Source organism: Symphalangus syndactylus, chromosome 4 (assembly GCF_028878055.3).
Source record: "Symphalangus syndactylus isolate Jambi chromosome 4, NHGRI_mSymSyn1-v2.1_pri, whole genome shotgun sequence".
Taxonomy (NCBI): Eukaryota; Metazoa; Chordata; class Mammalia; order Primates; family Hylobatidae; genus Symphalangus; species Symphalangus syndactylus.
In genome coordinates, this window is record NC_072426.2 from 52,535,618 (window position 1) to 52,556,391 (window position 20,774).

General features: G+C 33.2%; 1 protein-coding gene across 8 annotated transcripts in view; it reads right to left on the reverse strand.

Annotated features, from left to right (window-relative positions):
• Window positions 1-20,774, reverse strand: part of BLTP1 (bridge-like lipid transfer protein family member 1) — a 216,795-nt gene that overhangs the window by 152,260 nt on the left and 43,761 nt on the right. For all 8 annotated transcript variants that reach the window (XM_055274662.1, XM_063637920.1, XM_055274665.1 and 5 more), the window contains 9 exons: window positions 20,523-20,679; window positions 20,042-20,120; window positions 17,857-17,948; window positions 16,202-16,319; window positions 10,207-10,362; window positions 9,841-9,938; window positions 8,112-8,290; window positions 7,527-7,633; window positions 6,363-6,571 (listed from right to left, as the gene is read on the reverse strand). In XM_055274662.1, coding sequence (XP_055130637.1) covers window positions 6,363-6,571; window positions 7,527-7,633; window positions 8,112-8,290; window positions 9,841-9,938; window positions 10,207-10,362; window positions 16,202-16,319; window positions 17,857-17,948; window positions 20,042-20,120; window positions 20,523-20,679 — 1,195 coding nt within the window. The remainder of the gene's footprint in view (window positions 1-6,362; window positions 6,572-7,526; window positions 7,634-8,111; window positions 8,291-9,840; window positions 9,939-10,206; window positions 10,363-16,201; window positions 16,320-17,856; window positions 17,949-20,041; window positions 20,121-20,522; window positions 20,680-20,774) is intronic.

Genomic DNA, 20,774 nt, shown 5'->3' on the forward strand with positions numbered 1-20,774 from the left:
TTATTGAGGATTTTTGCATCAATGTTCATCAAGGATATTGGTCTGAAATTCTCTTTTTTGGTTATGTCTCTGCCAGGCTTTGGTATCAGGACGATGCTGGCCTCATAAAATGAGTTAGGGAGGATTCCCTCTTTTTCTATCGATTGGAATAGTTTCAGAAGGAATGGTACCAGTTCCTCCTTGTACCTCTGGTAGAATTTGGCTGTGAATCCATCAGGTCCTGGACTGTTTTTGGTTGGTAAGCTATTGATTATTGCCACAATTTCAGAGCCTGTTATTGGTCTATTCAGAGATTCAGCTTCTTCCTGGTTTAGTCTTGGGAGGGTGTATGTGTCGAGGAATTTATCCATTTCTTCTAGATTTTCTAGTTTATTTGCATAGAGGTGTTTGTAGTATTCTCTGATGATAGATTATCCAACTTACAAGGGATGTGAAGGACCTCTTCAAGGAGAACTACAAACCACTGCTCAATTAAATAAAAGAGGATACAAACAAATGGAAGAACATTCCATGCTCATGGGTTGGAAGAATCAATATCGTGAAAATGGCCATACTGCCCAAGATAATTTATAGATTCAATGCCATCCCCATCAAGCTACCAATGACTTTCTTCACAGAATTGGAAAAAACTACTTTAAAGTTCATATGGAACCAAAAAAGAGCCCGCATCGCCAAGTCAATCCTAAGCCAAAAGAACAAAGCTGGAGGCATCACGCTACCTGACTTCAAACTATACTACAAGGCTACAGTAACCAAAACAGCATGGTACTGGTACCAAAACAGTGACATAGATCAATGGAACAGAACAGAGCCCTCAGAAATAATGCCGCATATCTACAACTATCTGATCTTTGACAAACCTGACAAAAACAAGAAATGGGGAAAGGATTCCCTATTTAATAAATGGTGCTGGGAAAACTGGCTAGCCATATGTAGAAAGCTGAACTGGATCCCTTCCTTACACCTTATACAAAAGTTAATTCAAGATGGATTAAAGATTTAAATGTTAGACCTAAAACCATTAAAACCCTACAAGAAAACCTAGGCAATACCATTCAGGACATAGGCATGGGCAAGGACTTCATGTCTAAAATACCAAAAGCAATGGCAACAAAAGCCAAAATTGACAAATGGGATCTCATTAAACTAAAGAGCTTCTGCACAGCAAAAGAAACTACCATCAGAGTGAACAGGCAACCTACAGAATGGGAGAAAATTTTTGCAACCTACTCATCTGACAAAGGGCTAATATCCAGAATCTACAATGAACTCAAACAAATTTACAAGAAAAAAACAAACAACCCCATCAAAAAGTGGGCAGAGGACATGAACAGACACTTCTCAAAAGAAGACATTTATGCAGCCAAAAAACACATGAAAAAATGCTCCTCATCACTGGCCATCAGAGAAATGCAAATCAAAACCACAATGAGATACCATCTCACACCAGTCAGAATGGCCATCATTAAAAAGTCAGGAAACAACAGGTGCTGGAGAGGATGTGGAGAAATAGGAACACTTTTACACTGTTGGTGGGACTGTAAACTAGTTCAACCATTGTGGAAGTCAGTGTGGCGATTCCTCAGGGATCTAGAACTAGAAATACCATTTGACCCAGCCATCCCATTACTGGGTATATACCCAAAGGATTATAAATCATGCTGCTATAAAGACACATGCACACGTATGTTTATTGCGGCACTATTCACAATAGCAGAGACTTGGAACCAACCCAAATGTCCAACAACGATAGACTGGATTAAGAAAATGTGGCACATATACACCACGGAATACTATGCAGCCATAAAAAATGATGAGTTCATGTCCTTTGTAGGGACATGGATGAAACTGGAAAACATCATTCTCAGTAAACTATCACAAGGACAAAAAACCAAACACTGCATGTTCTCACTCATAGGTGGGAATTGAACAATGAGAACTCAGGGACAAAGGAAGGGCAACATCGCACTCCGTGGACTGTTGTGGGGTGGGGGGAGGGGGAAGGGACAGCATTAGGAGATATACCTAATGCTAAATGACGAGTTAATGGGTGCAGCAAAACAACATGGCACATGGATACATATGTAACAAACCTGCACATTGTGCACATGTACCCTAAAACCTAAAGTACAATAAAAAAAAAAAAAGTTTAGATTCCTGTAGATTATTACAGTAAAAAGAAAAAAGATTCCCTTGGGTCTAATGTTCAATTTGCTACTAAAGCAATCTCCACTTAATTATCTGAAATGGAAATAATTAATATCAAATTCTTTAGGGAACACTGAATGTCCAACATAGCAGAGAACATTTGCTAATTTTTATTGAATGTGTCAGTGACTTTGCTCTAAAGGAGTTATAAAACCTAGGATTCTTTCTTGAGTTAATACATTTGTAGTTACTGAATATTATCAACAAAATGTACTTTTAAAATTATAACTCCTTTAAGAACTTTGTCTAATGTTATATGTCTAATGCTGGGTGTGTGACTTAAGGGTTTTTCTTAATTTATGAATTCCAATTCTATTAGTTAATTTCTTAATAATTAACTGAAAGGCCAGACACAGTGGCTCATGCCTATAATCCCAGCACTTCAGGAGGCCCAGGTGGGCAGATCACTTGAGCCTAGGAGTTCGAGACTAGCCTGGGCAACATGGCGAAACCCTGTCTCCACAAAAAATACAAAAATTATCCAGGCATGGTGGCACATGCATGTGGTCCCAGCTACTTGGGAGGCTAAGAAAATCACCTGAGCCCAGGAAGTCGAGGCTGCAGTGAACCATGACTACGCCACTGCCTGAGTGACAAAGTGAGACCTTGTCTCAAAAAAAAAAAAAAAAATTTACTGAAAAAAAAAAAAAGTTACCAAAAAGGTTGATCAAGTGTAAGGTAGATGGTAATATATTACAGCAAACTTTAATGGTACTTTAAGATTAATAAGTGTACACAAATATTTAAAAATACAAATAAAACTTTCAATTTCATTTTATAATAGATGGCATGTAAACTTAAACTATCTTTAAAATAAATTCCAAACAACCCCAGAAAAAATTCACTGGCTTATAGAACCGAGAAAATGTGTTCTTTTGTCAAATTTACATTATGCTTGAATTTAAGAATGATAAACTACACTTCAATTTGCTTAAGAATTCTCCAAAATTTTCTTTACATAATGGTATTTTGGTATATGAGTGTCTTGTCACCTACTTCAAGTAAGAGACTGCAATGTTTTTTCTAGCTAAAAATGTATTCTTATCCAATGACACTCATTTCTCAAAACAGAAAAAAAAAAAACAATAGGCTAAAAGATGACAGCTAATACAATCAGAGAAACAGTAGGAAAAGTCCACAACTACTGCTTCCAAAATTATACTTTTTTGAAAAAAGAAAAATTAATAGCCAGGTTTCTGTTCAAGATTATTGAAATTATTTTTAATAAGAAAAACATATATGCCATATATACCCTTTCATGCAGTTATTTGCTACCACTGACATGTTATCACTATAAAAAGGTTTCTTTTCCTTCATTAACAAAAAAATGAAATAAGACTAAGAGAAGTCAATTCAGAAAAGTAATATAAGTAGCATTGTTATCCAACTTTATATCCACAACAGAAGAAATGACAAAGTTTTAATATGACTGAAATGACTTTGGGCTGACACTTAGGATTACAATATTCTCTACATCTGCAGAAGACCTCCCATTTCCATACATGTCCTCATAAATTTTAATGCATATTCAGTAGACATATTCTTCTTAGAATTCTTTTTAATGATAATGCCAGGTCTAGTTTCTTCCATGGATTTTGGAAAGCAGTCTTTCATATACAGCCAAACAAATATAGTGATTTTTTTTCCTAGTTTATTCTTTATAATTTCTTGATGTTTAATTTTGATAACTAAAAAAAGACAATCTCAGTTACACGAATTTTTACATTCCTTTAAATTCCCATTTTCTTTTTCATGTATACATGAAAATACATGAACAAGAAAATTTCATATATGAATTTGAATATATTATAAAAATAATATATACATTTTTGAACTTCCAAAAAGTTTTAAAGTACTAATACTCATACCACGTAAAATACACATTATATAGTTAAACAAACAGACCAGGCATGGTGGTTCACACCTATAATCCCAACACTTTGGGAGGTCAAGGCGGGAGGATCACTTGAGGCCAGGAAGAAGTTTGAGACAAGTCTGGGCAACATGGCAGGACCCAGTCTCTCCAAAAAATAATTTTTTAAAAATTAGATGGGTGTGGTGGTGCTTGCCTGTAGACCTAGCTACTCAAGAGGCTGAGGCAGGAGGATCACTTGAGCCCTGGAGTTCCAGATTACAAAGAGCTATGATTGCTCCACTGCACTCCAACCTGAATGACAAAGCAAGACCCTGTCTCTTAAAAACCAAAACCAAAACCAGAAACTTAAAGAATTGCATAAATTCCTTATAAAAGGAAGCATAGAGTTCATTGGGCTAGACAAAGTTTTTACCTGTCATGTCTTTGATACATATTTAGTAAACATGTCAAAATTTAAAATTTTACAATTTGCTTTAATAGACATTTTATACAAGTTCTAAGCTAATTAGATGAATGTCATCACTAATATAATATTTAGGGCAAGACAAACTTTTGAAACTACTAAAACGTTGCTTTAAAGCCTTTAATGCACAAAAGTCTGTATGAAAACAATAACCTATCAGCAATGGCTACATCTGCAGAGAACTTATAAACAAGTCTAAAATGAAAGCATATATTTATTTCACTGCATTGTTTTGTTAGAGTCCACTTATTTTTGGTGAATATGTATTACTATCAGTTTTTTTTAATAAAAATAAATTGAGGTTCCATGTGTACATAGTAACGCAAAAACGAAAGTTAATACCACTCTAGTAGTATTCAAAAACTGATACTGTATCACTATGACTACCTTCACCTACTAATTAAATCATTATTTATATGTAAGTAAAATATACTGCAGCCTCTTCAGGAAGACTATAGCTTGAAAATTACCTTTTAAATCCTTTATAGTTATTCACATGCAATCCCAAGAAAGTAAGACATTGGGAGAAATATTTGACATACATTTTAGGTCAAACGATGGTCACAAGAAGCAAGAAAAATGTGTATGTAATCAACAGAAACTCTAGGTATCTACAAATATTAAATATTAACCACATTTTCCCTTGCATCTTTTATACTAAGTTACATCATCTGATGATTTATGGTAGTTTTTAGTAAATACAATATAATAACTCAAATATTGAGATGCTATATACCTTCAAAACCCAGTTCAGCCAGCACTTCCTGCAGAGAGCCTTTACTAACAAACCTTGATTGTGCTTCCCTGTCCAACCCTAAACATCCTAGTCCCTCTCTCCAGAATTAATTACTCTTATCACTGTACATTACAGGATCCCTTGTCAGCTAGGTATTCAATATCCAAAGTGAATCTGCCAATCCTGTAAAAATGCAAAAGTTCTTAAGTTGTTGAAAGTGATGTTGGATAACTCCTCTAATCACAGGAAAGGTGATAAGTAAGGATCAGGAAGGATTATAGTAGTTACCATAAAGATTAAATCAGTAAGAATTGTTGATAATTTGTTGGGGGCATTTAAAACATATGATTTGAACATCAAAAGAATAAGAGTGATCTCCAGAAAACTGATGAACTCCTCAAATATTTATCCAAAAATAGCCTCTCTTCATAATCATTCTACAGAGATCAGCTTTAAAGTGCTGTCATACTGTGCAATCACACAATTTCAGTGGAAAAAATTATACCAAAATGAGTCAACACTTGTTCTTTGTTCTAAGAATTAGTGCATATTTATTTAGAACCCAAGTTTGATATACTCCAAAATAAACTTATTTTCATATATTTGCTTCAGTTTTTCAAATAAAGCACCAAACAAATATTTGTTCATTATTTATCATAAAACATTGTCACTTATTTTTAATGGATTCACTTGAAGTAGTCTTTTCCATTACCAATTATTCTCAGATATATGTAATACTTCTATTGCTACATTACTTACAATGTGTTGAAATCTGTCTATCCTAGCTACCCCTCTAGCTTACCTCCCTGAGAACAGATGCTACATCATCTTTATCTATAGCAACTAGCACCATTCCTAGAACATACTAAATGCACAAAAGAATGCTGAACTGAGGAGTACTATTTTTAATAAATAATTTTGTAATTGAGTCTAGCACCCCAAGTCCAGTCAACATATCTGGTATATGCTCAATATTTTAAATAATCCAATTGGCTATTTCAAATGGTCTCAATTTTCAATTAAATTTTAACTGCTTTGTCTATATTTAAAAGTATGTAAGTTGCTTTTAAGAATCATACCTTTATACACAAAAAGGCATTCAGTAGAGGTCCATAGAGAGTTATCTGAGAATCTGGAGAAAGTTCCATTTCTACATGAAGTTTATCAGGTGGAAGTTCTGAAGGATCAATAGGTGGGCGTGAAGAAGTAGAGGGAGAAGAAACAACTCTGTCTGATGCCTTCTGGGATGGCCTTAATACAGATAGCATTGTCTCTTCCATTTCTGATACTGTAATAAATTAAGAAAAAAAAGACTAATGTTTGAGGGGTGGGGGACAAAAGACTTCTTGGAAGATCTTCAAGGAAATATTCACTAAGAAATTTTACTTTGCAAATATGACATCAACTAATCTTTACATAATGTATATATAATGAAAACAGACCTAAAAGACCAATAATTAAGAAAGCAAATAAAGAATAAATCGTTGAAATATGAGAGAAATACATAAATCAGCCTGCAGAGAATCAATGAAAACTTTCTGTTAACATAAACAACATTCTTACTGAATCCCTGCAATATAAATTTGGGTTACATCAAGACCTTAACTACTCTTGGGCACTAAACTACAAAATTTTTTCATATAAATAGCTATTTAAATACAGTGTGATGTTATCAAGCCACTATGACACAACTATGAAAACTATCCTTTGAAACTTAACTCACTGGAAAAATACAAAGAAAACATCATCATTTGGCTCTAATTCTTTTTTGGACCCAGGTAATAAGGCAAATTACCTTCAGCAAACTATAAATCATATGAGACCTGTCAAAATGCATTAAAGAAACTAACATTTCACAAAATCATGCACCTTAAATATGCAGATTCACACATACCTTGTTTCATATTCAGGCTCTGCTCTTCTAGCTTGGCAGACTTTGAGAATATTACTTACCTTCTCTGAGCACATTTCCTCAACTTTAAGATAAAAATAATAATAATATCTTTCTCACAGAGTTGTTATAAGGATTAAACATAATAGAAGATAATAGAAGCCAGAAAATTGCTTGGCCCAATATTTGATACATAGTAAATGCTCAAAAGGTAGCTATAATTAATCTAAAATATTTAAGACTATATTTATACTACGTCACAAGAATAGATGCATTTCAATTTGCTTATTTTTCATGATTCTCAATCATAATAGCAGATGTATAAAAGCACAAATTATATAAAAACACTTACATGATTGTTTTAGCTGTTCATCTGCTTTTTGTGGATAAATTGGATGCCATGTATAATCAATTGTAAGCATGACACTTGGGACAGTCCAGCATTCAACCCAACCAGACCTTTGAAGAGTAAAACAGACAGTTTCTAGTCAGATACTTATTCCTTTAATTGTACAGATACCAGTTGCAGATAATCAAATTTTATTATTATTTTTTGAAAGAAGAATTTCTCCACATATAAGCACAAGATACCTATCACTAATTTTATTTTATTTTACTAATTAATTTATTTTTTGAGATGGGGTCTCTGTTGCCCAAGCTGGAGTGTGGTGGTGCGATCTCAGCTCACTGCAACCTCCGCCTCCTGTGTTCAAGTGATTCCCCTACCTTAGCCTCCCAGGTAGCTAGGACTACAGGCATGCGCCATGATGCCCAGCTAATTTTTGTATATTTCGTAGAGACAAGGTTTCACCACGTTGGCCAGGCTGGTCTCGAACTCCTGATCTCAGGTGATCCACCCATCTCGGCCTCCCAAAGTGCTGGGATTACAGGCGTGAGCCACTGTGCCTGGCCTGTGTCACTAATTTTATGTACTCACTTTTCCTGAGTAACGTTGCGCCATTTTGGTTTAACTGTTTTCTGGCCACTTTGACACTCAGCAGGAATACCAGTATCATGAATCATCTTATTTGGATGGCAATTTTTTACCAGCATAAATAAAGAATATTTACTAGGGTGGCAATCTGGTAGAAACAAATGAAGATCAACATCTTCTCCCTAAAAAATAATTATAATAAGCCAAAGTAATAAAATTAGTGCATAAATATGTTGGTTAATACTTACAGGCAAACCTGTCTACAACAATCTTGGAAATAAGTTTGAAAGAAAATAAACAAATTTTATTTATTTTTATTTTATTGTATTATTTATCTTTTTTTTTTTTTTTTTTTTTTAATGGTTTCACTCTGTCACTGAGGTTGGAGTGAAGCCTTGAACTCAAGTGAAGCCTGCACTCAAGTGATCCTCCCAAGTAGCTGGGACTAGAGGAACGTGCGGTTTTTTGTTTGTTTGTTTGTTTGTTTTTTTAGAGACAGGGTCTTGCTGTGTTGCCAAGGCTAGTCTCAAACTCCTGGCCTCAAGCAACCATCTTGCCTCAGGCTCCCAAAGTGCTGGGATTACACGAGTGAGATAAACAAATTTGAAATGGCAGATTTTACATTCAACAGTCAGGTAAATAACGAATAAGATTTTACATTGACTAAAACTAAATTCAAATTGAAAAACAACAAAATAATCAGGGAAAGAAACAGCATAGTTTCCAAACAGTGAAAAGAATGTCTTCCATGGGTATCCATAGATATATTTTTTTTAAGTTCAGTTTTTAAAAAAACTTTTATAAGCTCAGGTGGACTATGTTCTATATTTTTATTAATTTTTAAAATAGTATTGTCTCATTTGGTTCTAGTAAGTCTTGTTTCCTCAGCTGGCTTTTAATAATTCAGAACTGGCAAATCAAAGGATCTTCATTTGGCTTTACTTTTTTCCATATAAGACTTCTATTCTTTGTTCATCTTGATGACTAGTTTCTTAACAGGCAGCAAGGTAGAGTGATTAAAAGAATGGAGCCCTAAGCTATACTGCCCAATAACTCACTAGCTATATGATGAGTTACAAAACCTCTGTTCCTCACTTTCCTAATGTATAAATGCAGTTAATAATAATTTCAAGAGGGTTGTTCCGAGAATCAAATGAGTTACTACATAAAGCATATGGAATAGTGTCTATGTAGTACACAAAAAATATTTAATAGATGTTAGCTGTTTCTATTATATTGCTAATTTTACCAGTACAACCACTATTAATACTACAAGTACTACTGGTTGTCCATACCAAAAATGTTCCATAAAATTTTGAGCTTAGAAGTACATAAGAGCTGGCATTCAGATAAAAGGAAGAAAGCTACTGTGGTTACTCCTTGAATTCATATTTACAATTAAGAATCAAAGGGAAGTATAAAATTAGTTCATATGAATTAGTAAACATTAGAGCTAGAAGGGCTAACATATAGATTAGCCACAGAGATCAGAAATGAACTCTAAGAAAATAATCAACTTGAGATATTTTTAATTGCCCAATTTCTTAGATGCAGTTAACTACAAAAAGAAAACAACAGGAACTCTGTGACACTAAAGGTAGTAGACCTTGGAGGAAAGCTAAAATACCTTGAAGTTGCAACGGACTGGGGAGGAGAGAGTAAAGATAAGCTTTGGGAGATCAAACTTACTAATACACCTTGTGGAATAAATAATGCATTCAACTATACATACTCTTAAAGAGAACTTGGTATTACATGTAGCTGGAACAAAGTCCGTAAAAGGCAAAGAAAAATCAATGTTAAGTGTTTCTCCACAGGCTGCCAGATACACTACAAAAGAAAAAAAAAAGAAGAAAAAGTAAATTTACTTTTAATGTCCATTAAATTTCAATTATAAAATTGCCTAAAATGCACAACTAAACAAAATAAAGTTTTAGTCCGATACAAACTCTGAAATAGTCCTCTGAGAGTCTCACAAAGATAAAGGGGGGAAATAACTTCTAGTATCTGTTAAAAACTATCAAATCAATACTAATTTTCTTAGTTGGTGTTTGCCTTAATGAGAGAAATACTTAACCTAATTTTTTTAATGTCTTACCATTTTCCTGTTGTTTAGTAGAACAGTCGATCCAATTGTGTTGATTAGCAGCCCAAATCATTTCAAACTGATGAAACATGATTTTAAAATTCCACGTATATGGAACAAATGAAAAAATGTCTGGAGGACTGTCACTAGACCAGTCTTGAATTAAATCTAAAATTATTGGGGTAGTGAATAGAAATTGTAAAGTTAGTTGAAACTCAGAAAAGTAAAACATAGATTTTCTAACACTAGTCAAAAATGAATTTTTCTTTTGTGTAACTAAAAAAATTTTATACTGAAATATTTAAAAGGTGATTAGGATGTATTTAAATAATTTGACAGTAAACAGACATTTACTTACTAATCATAGTTCCAAATAAGAGAAATTTTATATATTAATATATCTATTTTTAAGGAATTTTAGAAAATTAAAAAATAATCATTTGCTATTCCACTACCCAAATAGCCAACATTGTGGATACAGTTTCTTCCAGTTATTTTTCTAACAGACTGACACTATCCTATATGCACATTTTTTATGTGTTGCTTCTTTCACTGAACTCAAATGTTTTTCTGTGTTATTTCACACGTTTACATAAATTTTGCATAATAGCTCATTAATGAGATTTGTCAGGACCTACTTAACCATTTTTTATAGTTGGATATTTATACTCTTTCCAAATTTTTGTGTTATATATATTACCATGTACTATATATTTTTGTAAAAGATATTTTACATATTCAGGATTACTTGTCAGTATAGATTCTAGAAGTGGAATTACTGGGTCAAAATTTAGGAAAATTTTTCAAGACTATTATAAATTGCATTCGAAGAGAAGTGAGTCCCTTTACACTCCTACTGAAAATGTATGTTTGACTACCTATTTCACTGAACTTTCTCCTGCATTCTATTTCTTTCTATCATCTATCTGTTTTTTGTTTTGTTTTACTTGACATTTAATAACTGAAAAATGGTATCTTGCTTTCACTGAACTTCTTAACTACAAGCATGGCTGAACATTTTTTCATGTTGTTTTATTCATTAAACAAATATTTACTGAGTGTCTACTGTGTGTCAGGCTCTGTTCTAGACTCTAGGATACAATGGTGAATGAAACATAGACTTGACTTTCTTTGAATTATAATCAATCATATTTGTTCATTGCTGAGTCACTGTATGTTTAAACTGCTTTTTAAAATTGTGTTCATATATTTTGTCTGTTTACCCTTTGCTACTTTAATTTTTTTTAATCCCAATAAATAAATGCTCTTTAAAGACATTAGCACTGATCTACCATCTACCATAGCAGTTTGTACAACTTTATCTTCTGGCCTCCACAATGTTTTACACGCATTGTACACTCCCAGCAATGTCTTTCAATGAAAGGGCTCCTCCTAGAGGTGTCAAACTCATCTTTGTATACTCACAGTACATAACACAGTACCATGTGTATAAAATTAGAACGTGTGCGTGCGTGTGTGTGTGTGTGTGTATGTGTATGTGACAGACAGAGAGAGAAACAATTGGAAATGGTATTATTATAGCACAGACTTTAACACTGGGGGGGGAACAATTGGAAACAGTATTATTATAGCACAGACTTTGATACTAGAGAGAGAGAGAGAGAAGGGAGGGGAAGCAATTGGAAACAGTATCATTATAGCACAGACTTTGACACTAGGCAGTCCTGGGTTTAAATTCTGGCTTTATCATTTTACTAGCTATGTAACCTTGAAAAAAGTGACTTAAATGTTATCAGTTTTCTCTTGTACAAAATAAGAACAACCTCACAGACTTATGATGAGAATTCAGATGATTTATGTGAAGTTTTAACAAAGTAACTGGCACAGGGTAAGCACTCCACAAATGATAGCATTTATTATTAAAGATATCCTAAAGAAAATTACAGGTAAAACTGTGAAATATTTAAAGTAGTTTTCTTTGTATTTTAAAGGTGATATTTAAACAGAAAAAAGATTCAATAATGAACTCAGAGTAAATTTATCTTACATAATATCATATGAACCCATTTAAAATTTAGCTGTCACATACAGAAGCTAGCACAAATGTATTAGAAACTCTTGTCTTACTAAAATGGCAGAATAACATATTTAATGTCAAATGACAATCACAAATTAATATTAATGAGATATAGAGTTTTACTACATCAACAATAAAAGGCATGTGGCTATTAATTTGTTCTATTAATAGAACAGAAAATTCCAATTATCAAATTTACCTTAAATATATTTTTATTTAACAATCACAGTGATTCATCACACTTTACATAATCTATGCTTACCTCAAATCTTTTACTCCTACCTAACCAGGCTGACTCTATCCCTGCTTTCTAACTTTAGTCTTTAGCACAGCGTCTAACACTTTGGAAATGCCCAAAAATCATCTCTGGATATAACCAACTCTACAATATATATTCATCATTCATCAGACTGATTTTCTCACCTTTCTCACTCATAACATTCCTAGTTCAGCATTTTTGGTCAAACTAAATACTGTCTTTCATATCCTCTCTGCTAAGGAAAAACTAACCATCTTTACTGCCAACATACTACTACAGAGAAGGCAAACGGTCTGCAGTCTGAAAATTGTTCTTAAATGTCTTCCACCTCCTAGCCTCATTAAGTCTGCCCAAGTCATTCAATGTTTCTATGCCTCAAGTTCCTCATTATTAACTCAGGGATAGCAATAACAGCTACCCTATTTTAGAGTTATGTGAAGATAATACAAGTGAACATGCTTTGTAAATGGCAAAATACTATCAGATTTTAGTTAACACTACTGAATTCATTTAAAAACACCATTTCAGACCTTAGTGTCTTTCCTTACTTTCTCTGATTACCTTCAGATGACAGTGATTTCCTCTGTACTCAGGTCTTACATGCATTTGTCAGCTTCACATTTCACACTTGCATTTCGCACTTGCACTCAATATACATAACGTCTGGTATTGTTTCATTTGTCTGTCTAGTACACATGCCAATGTACTTGAGACAAATAATACAAAACAAGAAATGCCCATAAGTGAGGGCAGAGATCATATTTAATGTTTGTTTTGAATCATGATTCATATATGAGACTTACAATGTATATTGGTTGTACTTTATCTACTTTATACTTCTATTAGTCAAAAGATTGAGATACGATTGCTAGTGAAATAAAAATTGAACTAAACAGAAATTCAGATTACTACTTATTTGAAGAAACTAGTATAATTTTATAAAGTTACTAGCCAAATTCTATTTTAACGAATCTTATTATTTTATTCTCTAACAACTCATGTGAAATGTTACAGCTATTAGTCTATTTCTAATAAATCGTGTTAGTTTTTTTCTTTAATAACTAATTTAAAATTTCAACATATCATTTTATAATATAGTTTACCTACCAGTTTCTATAACATCTTTACTGATAAATATTAAAAATTATGGTGACAAAATATTTTTATTAGGAGCATCAACAATTTTTTAATATGCATTGTTATTAAACTGAAATCTGTTTCTCATTACCAGATGGTCTTATCAAATAATCTGATTAGAAAAAGGAAGCACTTTCCTGATGACTGCCTTACTCACTTGTACAATGAATTAAAAAGTTATGGCAAGCTAAATGTTACTCTGAAAAAACCCACCAACAACTCACTTTATCATTAAGTTGTTAGGCGAACACCCTATAAAACATCAATTGGTATTAGAGCTTTGCAATGCCAGTGTATTATTTTCTTCTCCTCCTTATCAGAGTAAATCTAAGTTATTTTCATTATTCCCTGAAGAGGCTTCAGTTTCTGCTTTTGTTTTATAGCTTTCATTTCTGAGGCTCTATATTATATTTATCATAAAGCTATCTTTGTCCCACATTGAAATCTCTTAAGAACAATTTTATCTTATTAATAAATGGTATGAGAATGGCTGTTGAGGAACATTAGGCATTCCCTCACATCAGAGAGATAATTTCTTTTCTATAGAATTCCAACAATAGACAAAGCAATCCAAACACTATGACCAAGTAGGTTCACTCCAATACTAAACTAATATTATTCTCTAGTAGTCGTCCTCTTTAGAGAATAAGTTTAAAAAGGACTCTATAGTTATTTGTTATGCTATATGTCTTTTAAAAACAATAGAAGTAATATGACCAATTGTTAGTTGTTAAATCTGTAAAATGGTGATTATGTTTACTTTTGTATCTATGTTTTTAAAAATTTCTCCAAATAAATTTTATAAAAAAAAAAATAACCGACAGAGTGAATTTCAATAGAGAAAGCATAAAAATTAGAGTTAGAGAAAGAAAATAATTTAAGGAAAATCGGTTGCAATTTAGGAAATGTGTACTTAGCTGTTTCAATGTAACTAATACAATAGTGTAAATGAAAGTGCTACTACAAAATAATATTTTCAAATTATGAAGAATTTATACGTCTACTGCAGCTATTCTTAGCACTGCAAGAGTCTAAAGATGGGAAATGTCTGGAAGAAAAATAATGTGAAGGAGTAAATACTTGATGATAGGTATCTATTTTAAAAGATTAGTAAAGTTAAAAAATACAAAATCTTAAGTGAGAAGGAAAAAGCTAGTCAAAGAGGTAAGTAATGTAACAGATTCTTGAGCCAGACTACTTGAGTTAGAATTCAAGCTCAACCAAGTGTGACCCTGGACATATTGTTTTACCTCTCTGTAACTCATCTTCCTCTCTATAAAGTAAGGAAAATAATAATAATATTGATCCCTGAGAGTTATTGTGAGGATTCAATAATTTAATATGTGCAAACTGCTTAGGACAGAGCCAGACACATAATACACACTATAAGTTTTAGCTATAATTTTTTTCATAAATTTGAACTGAGAAGTGCTTATTCAGTGCTCTGCTTCACTAGCAAAAGCTTAACTTGCCAGGGACTGTCAAAATTTCTACTATTGGGACACTAGTTCAAGCCTTGGAGAAGTACGTAACTCCAGGAAAGCAGAAGCAGTCTATCTAGTCCCCAAGGCTCCCAGTCAAACCAGAAAAGAAATATAAAAGACTTGATTGAACATATTGCAATAAGAGGCATTTTAAAAGATCAAAACTCTAGTAATAGCAGAATTAAGGTAGAAATTGTTATCCCTATTTCACAAACAAGGAAACTGAAGCTTAAACAGTGAAATCATTTACACAACATTATAGAGTAGTATTGTCAAGAGAGGACTACCTATGTATGCCTTAAACACCACTATACCTCCAAATATCTAATAGTACTCAGCATCGATGAGATGCTTGTATAAAACAACTGTTGCACAAATGGATGGATGGATGGATAAATGTAGCAAGCAGTCAAGCAAAGATTAGGTTTCTGTGGAACAGCCAACTGACCCTGGCAAATCAGACCAACTTTATGGGGCTAAACCTTTTAGAAGAAGACTCAATAAATGCCACTTATTTTAATGTAGTAATATTTATGCTATTCATAGACCAACAATGTGTTCTTATGGTCACAAAATATGCAAAGCTATCAATATATGCTGCAAGAAATAAAGTAATGTTTCTTCCAACTAGTGATAGCACCAACTCAATTATCCATGCCAACAGAAAAGATTAAATAAGGGCTCCAAGTATAAAAATAACATTTAGCTATTTGCATATACTGTTGTGGATTATAATTATTAAAACAAAATAATGAAGCCATGCTGATGCCTAATTTGGGGAGAGAAATTGATTCATCATCCCCATCCTACCCCCCAACTAGACTGATAAAAAGCACCAGCCTAAATTGAGTTCTTTCATTTCCTTCTAAGCTCAATTTGGGGTTTATATTTTCCTTGTTTAGGTTAGAAAAGAATGCAAAATGCCTATATTTAAATTTTCTCTTTGATATTTTCAGCCCAAAATGAAATGCTGAAGTAAGAAAATATGAATCATATCATATCCCTATGTAATTTAAAAGTAAAACTTATCAAATGTAAACAAGTTCACTGTGATAAATCTCACTGTATTTATATCTATTAGAAAATTACCTGTAAAGAAGTTTTTCTGTGCAAAGATGAAGTGGTAAGTGGCTTTATAAACCTCTAATTCACACTGCCATGTCTGTGGCATGTTCCATATTCGGGGGTAGCTGGCATTGATGTGGAACTGCAAAACAAATGTTAGGTAAAAGTAATTAGAGCTTAAAATGTGACACTGTGTGAACAGCATTAGAAATGAAGTTACACACACTAGTGAGTAATTAAAACTTATTTTCCTACTGAGCTGAACAGAAGGTCCCTTTGAGACTTTAATATTGCTGTGGCTGAAGGTCAATATCCACGGCTACATCTAGCTCCTTGAAATATTAAGTCAAGATGTGGTCAAAAAACTTTCAAAACAACAAATCAGGCTACAGTGTTGATACTGCACTCCAGATAAACCAATGGGGTAACAACCGACATCCCTAATTTCTCCTTAAGCCTCATCTGTTAAGTGACAGGCTCAGTGTGAAGGAAGATATCGAGTGTGATGCATACTGTCACACAAAGTAACATTAGTATGTCTGCAGTTTGGCATTTTTTTTTCTTTTTTTTTTTTGAGACAGAGTCTCACTCTATTGCCAAGCTAGCACTGCAACCTCCACCTCCCAGCTTCAAGCAATTCTTGTGCCTCAGCCTCCCGAGTAGCTGGGATTACAGGCGTGCACGCCATCACACCTGGCTAATTTTTGTATTTTTAGTAGAGGCAGGGTTTCGCCATATTGGGCAGGCTGCTCTCGAACTCCTGACCTCAAGTGATCCGCCTGCCTCAGCCTCCCAAAGTGCTGGGATTACAGGTGTGGGTCACCGCACCCTGCGCAGTTTGGCATTTCTGCAAAGGCAAAAGCTGCCTACCTAGGAACAGCATTGTCACACAGCACTATTTATCAGCAATAGATGAAGAATTCATTAAAATACTGAATATGCCAGTTTAAGGTATATTTATGGTATTTTATATATTCCTGTTAATTGCAGAATTTTTCTGTTAATTTACATATGTCATATGTAAAATGTTTAAGACAAGAAATTAAGAACCTTATGGCACCATCTTATATGAAAGAATTTCTGAATATTAACCATTTTACATAGTAGCTTTTGTTATTGTTAGTGTTGTTGTCCTTGATAGTAATAATAATAATAATCTGCTTGATTAATGAGTCCCCAGTCAGCAATTTTAATCATGGGCATTTACATATTGTTTCTCTTTCTAATATGAAACAATCCAGGGTATCAACAAGATTTTCTTCATTTTACCTTACTCATCAAGTAAAAGGCACAATAAATTACATTATTTAAACCCTGGGAAAGAAATCCAGTGGGGCTAGAAAACACATATTAAAGAATTATCTTACTCAGAACTTAGAAGAGATTTAGTCCAGCCACACAATGTACTTTAAAAACAATATTCTAACAACTTCTCATATTTTTCAGGCCAAAAACATGTATCATTGCCTTTTATTCACCTCCCTCATACTAGAAGGAGAGCAACAGAGAGATGCCAACAGGAGTCCATAGCACTGGGAATCCACTCCTCTTCCCTAGCTGTTCTTGAACTAGAAGATGGACCATTTGATGATTTCCTGGTTACTTAAACTTTATATAAGAATATTAAAATCAATTGTTTTTCTTACAAGTATGTATATCATCATGTACTACAGACTTACTGCTAACATTTCTGCTTCTAAAAGGGTCCGATATTGCATGCTGGTAGTGGCATCCACATGTAAGAGTTGTCCCTTAATAGCAGGAGTGTAACCTAATAATAAAAACATAAAAACTAAGAACCAGGAAAACAATTACAAAATGAAACATCTTTGGACTGGAACCAACTCCTACCACCACCCAAAGAAGGAATCCTTGAAAAATGGTAGTCACTATTTAAACACACCTCAGTGACAGGGAGCTTGCTAACTTAATAGGTGATCCTTCTCATACGGGCTGCTCTAAAGGAACAAAGTTCCAACTCCATATAATATCCATTCTGATTTTGCTTTCCTTTGTAGTTTGCAAAACTACAAGTCTATTCTTCAAACAGTAGTTTTCAGTTACAGAACACAACTCCTTTTCTTCTTCCACTGACTCAAGGGTACATATTTTCATCATTTTCAACTACTCCTTATATAATGACAGTTACTAAATAACAGCTATTCCCCTCATGTAATGACAGTTTCTCAGCAATATAGTCCATTCTCAACAAAAGCTGAATAGTTTAGAGTATTGTATTTCCTTTCTTAAAGAAATCTCTTCCTATGAACACTACTTCGGTGGTCACTATTATATGGCTAGTTCCACATGCATCCTGCATTCTGTTCTGGGCTTTTTTCTTTTTTTAAATACCTGAATCTCTAAAAAGTTTTAAATTTATTTGTTATATATTGTTCTTGCCTGACACCTAAGTCCATTTTCCCTTTGCCAGTCGTCTTAAAAGCCACCTAACCTCTACACCCAAAACCTGACTGGGCTTTCCTTAGACCCTTAACTCAAGAGTTCCACAACAAGTATGCTGTGGTACTTGCCACAAATTTTTAATAGATATACTCAAGATATTGACTCCTCAGTCCTCAGGTGATTCCTTTACTCCAGTGTACCAGTATTTGTATAATACTGCATAAAACAGTAAAAATACTATTTCCTATGTGTATCATCAGTTGTGAAAAGGCAGAAGCACTTCCTTAACTGAAACATTATCAATTGTGTACAACTCTCAACTGCCTTTATACCCCATCATACACCTGTAAGTAAGGCTTTTCTAAAAGATGCTTCTTTCCAACTGCGTACTCTGAATTAGCACTCCTAGAGAATCTCAAGCATTTCCTTCAAGCCTTAGTAAGATTGTTTTTTTAACACTAGGTAAGGGTTACTTATTCACTAAAATAGCCTCAGGGTTATGGGAAAAAGATACACTATGCCATTCACAGTCACTTTTTCAATTGATTATCTAAGCAGGCAGGCCTGAATGCTACCACTTTATATAAACTAATAAACATAGTCAACCCTCTGCCTGCTTTCCTCTTACAGCACCAAAATAAGTGACAGAACCAAGAAACAAGAGCTAAGAATTACACAAAAATGAATTATACTTAGCAATAGAAACACTAATGATGATTGATTTTAAATGTGGGTAAGTTGCTACTCTTTACTCTCAAGAAAGAAAAGAAAGCAGAATTTCATCTTAACTGCTCTCAATTACAAATGTAGTAAGAAAATGGAATAAGAAGGCAAAATGAAGTTATAACAATTTGATAAATTTAACAAAAACTATTTATTCATGTTATTAACTGTGTCAGTGCCCATATTTCAGGTGCATGATGAACTTAGATCATCTCAGCTCAGATGAAACTAAAGCTGTGAGGGCACTCTTTAACATTTTTAACGTCAAATGTTTATTAAAGTTATGCCACTCAAAGTACCCAGCTTACTCCCTGACGAAATCTACTAATAATATAACCTAAAACCAAGCCTTGTAGTCATCCAATCAATTACTGCCCAAATGTCTGGTACAGGGTTCAGCACTGAGAATACACTAAAGAAAAAAAAACAGCACCTGCTCTCATAGTGCAACAGTCTAACTAGAAAACTATGCATTAAGTAAATTATGCTCAGTTCTACAAAAGAAATGTATACGTTATAATAAAAGCATATAAGACTGAACTTGATTAGAAAATGTTTCCCTTCTCTAAATGCTCAATTATATAATATTTCCCTTTAATGAGTATAGGCACATCAAAATATAATAAAAAACTGAAAAAGAAAACCTTATTAATGTTAGTCTAAGATGATTAACAAACTGTATTATTTATAATCATTTCTCTAATTATTTAAAGAAGAAAAGTAACAGTTGCAGCTTACCATTTTCTTCAACTGTCATTGGAATATTAATTTCTAAATATGAGCCAGCTCCTACATTTACATGTACAGCATTTGTTTCCTACCAAAAGAAAAAATTAATTCATATAAAACGTTAATTATAACTATTTTCCCATCTTTACTTTTCAGTTATTATCACAGAAGAAATTATTGACGATGTTAAGTATTACAAGTTCCTAAGAACAAAAGTTCAAATTTTTACCAAAAATACACTAAAACAATTTAGCCAGATATAAAGGAGAAAATGAGCCAGAATATAGCATGAAGGTCTATTACTATTAATTTCTTCTCATTATTTGACATTTAATAAAATTATGATGATAGTAAAATACATAAAATTATTTGAAGGGAAAACAGCTCATATAAATTAATCCAAGTATGGGACTAGTCACCAGGAAAAAACTCTGAAAAATAATGTTAAAATTTTAAATACTATTTTCTACTATATTATTATAATAATTACCCTATTTTTGGTGAACAGCAAATCAATTGTAGCATCCGCAATAATATTCATTCGTAATTCAAAAGCAAGGATCTGTCTTGGTCTCCCAGGCTGTGCAATTTCAGAAACTTTCAGAACTTGATAGTCAGGTGGAAAGAAAAACTTCCATAAACAATCTCTACATTAAGGAGGTAGAAAGAATAATGACATGTTATTCAAACAAAATTACTTCTGATAAAGGAACATAATCAATATTCTAATTTTTTATTATCA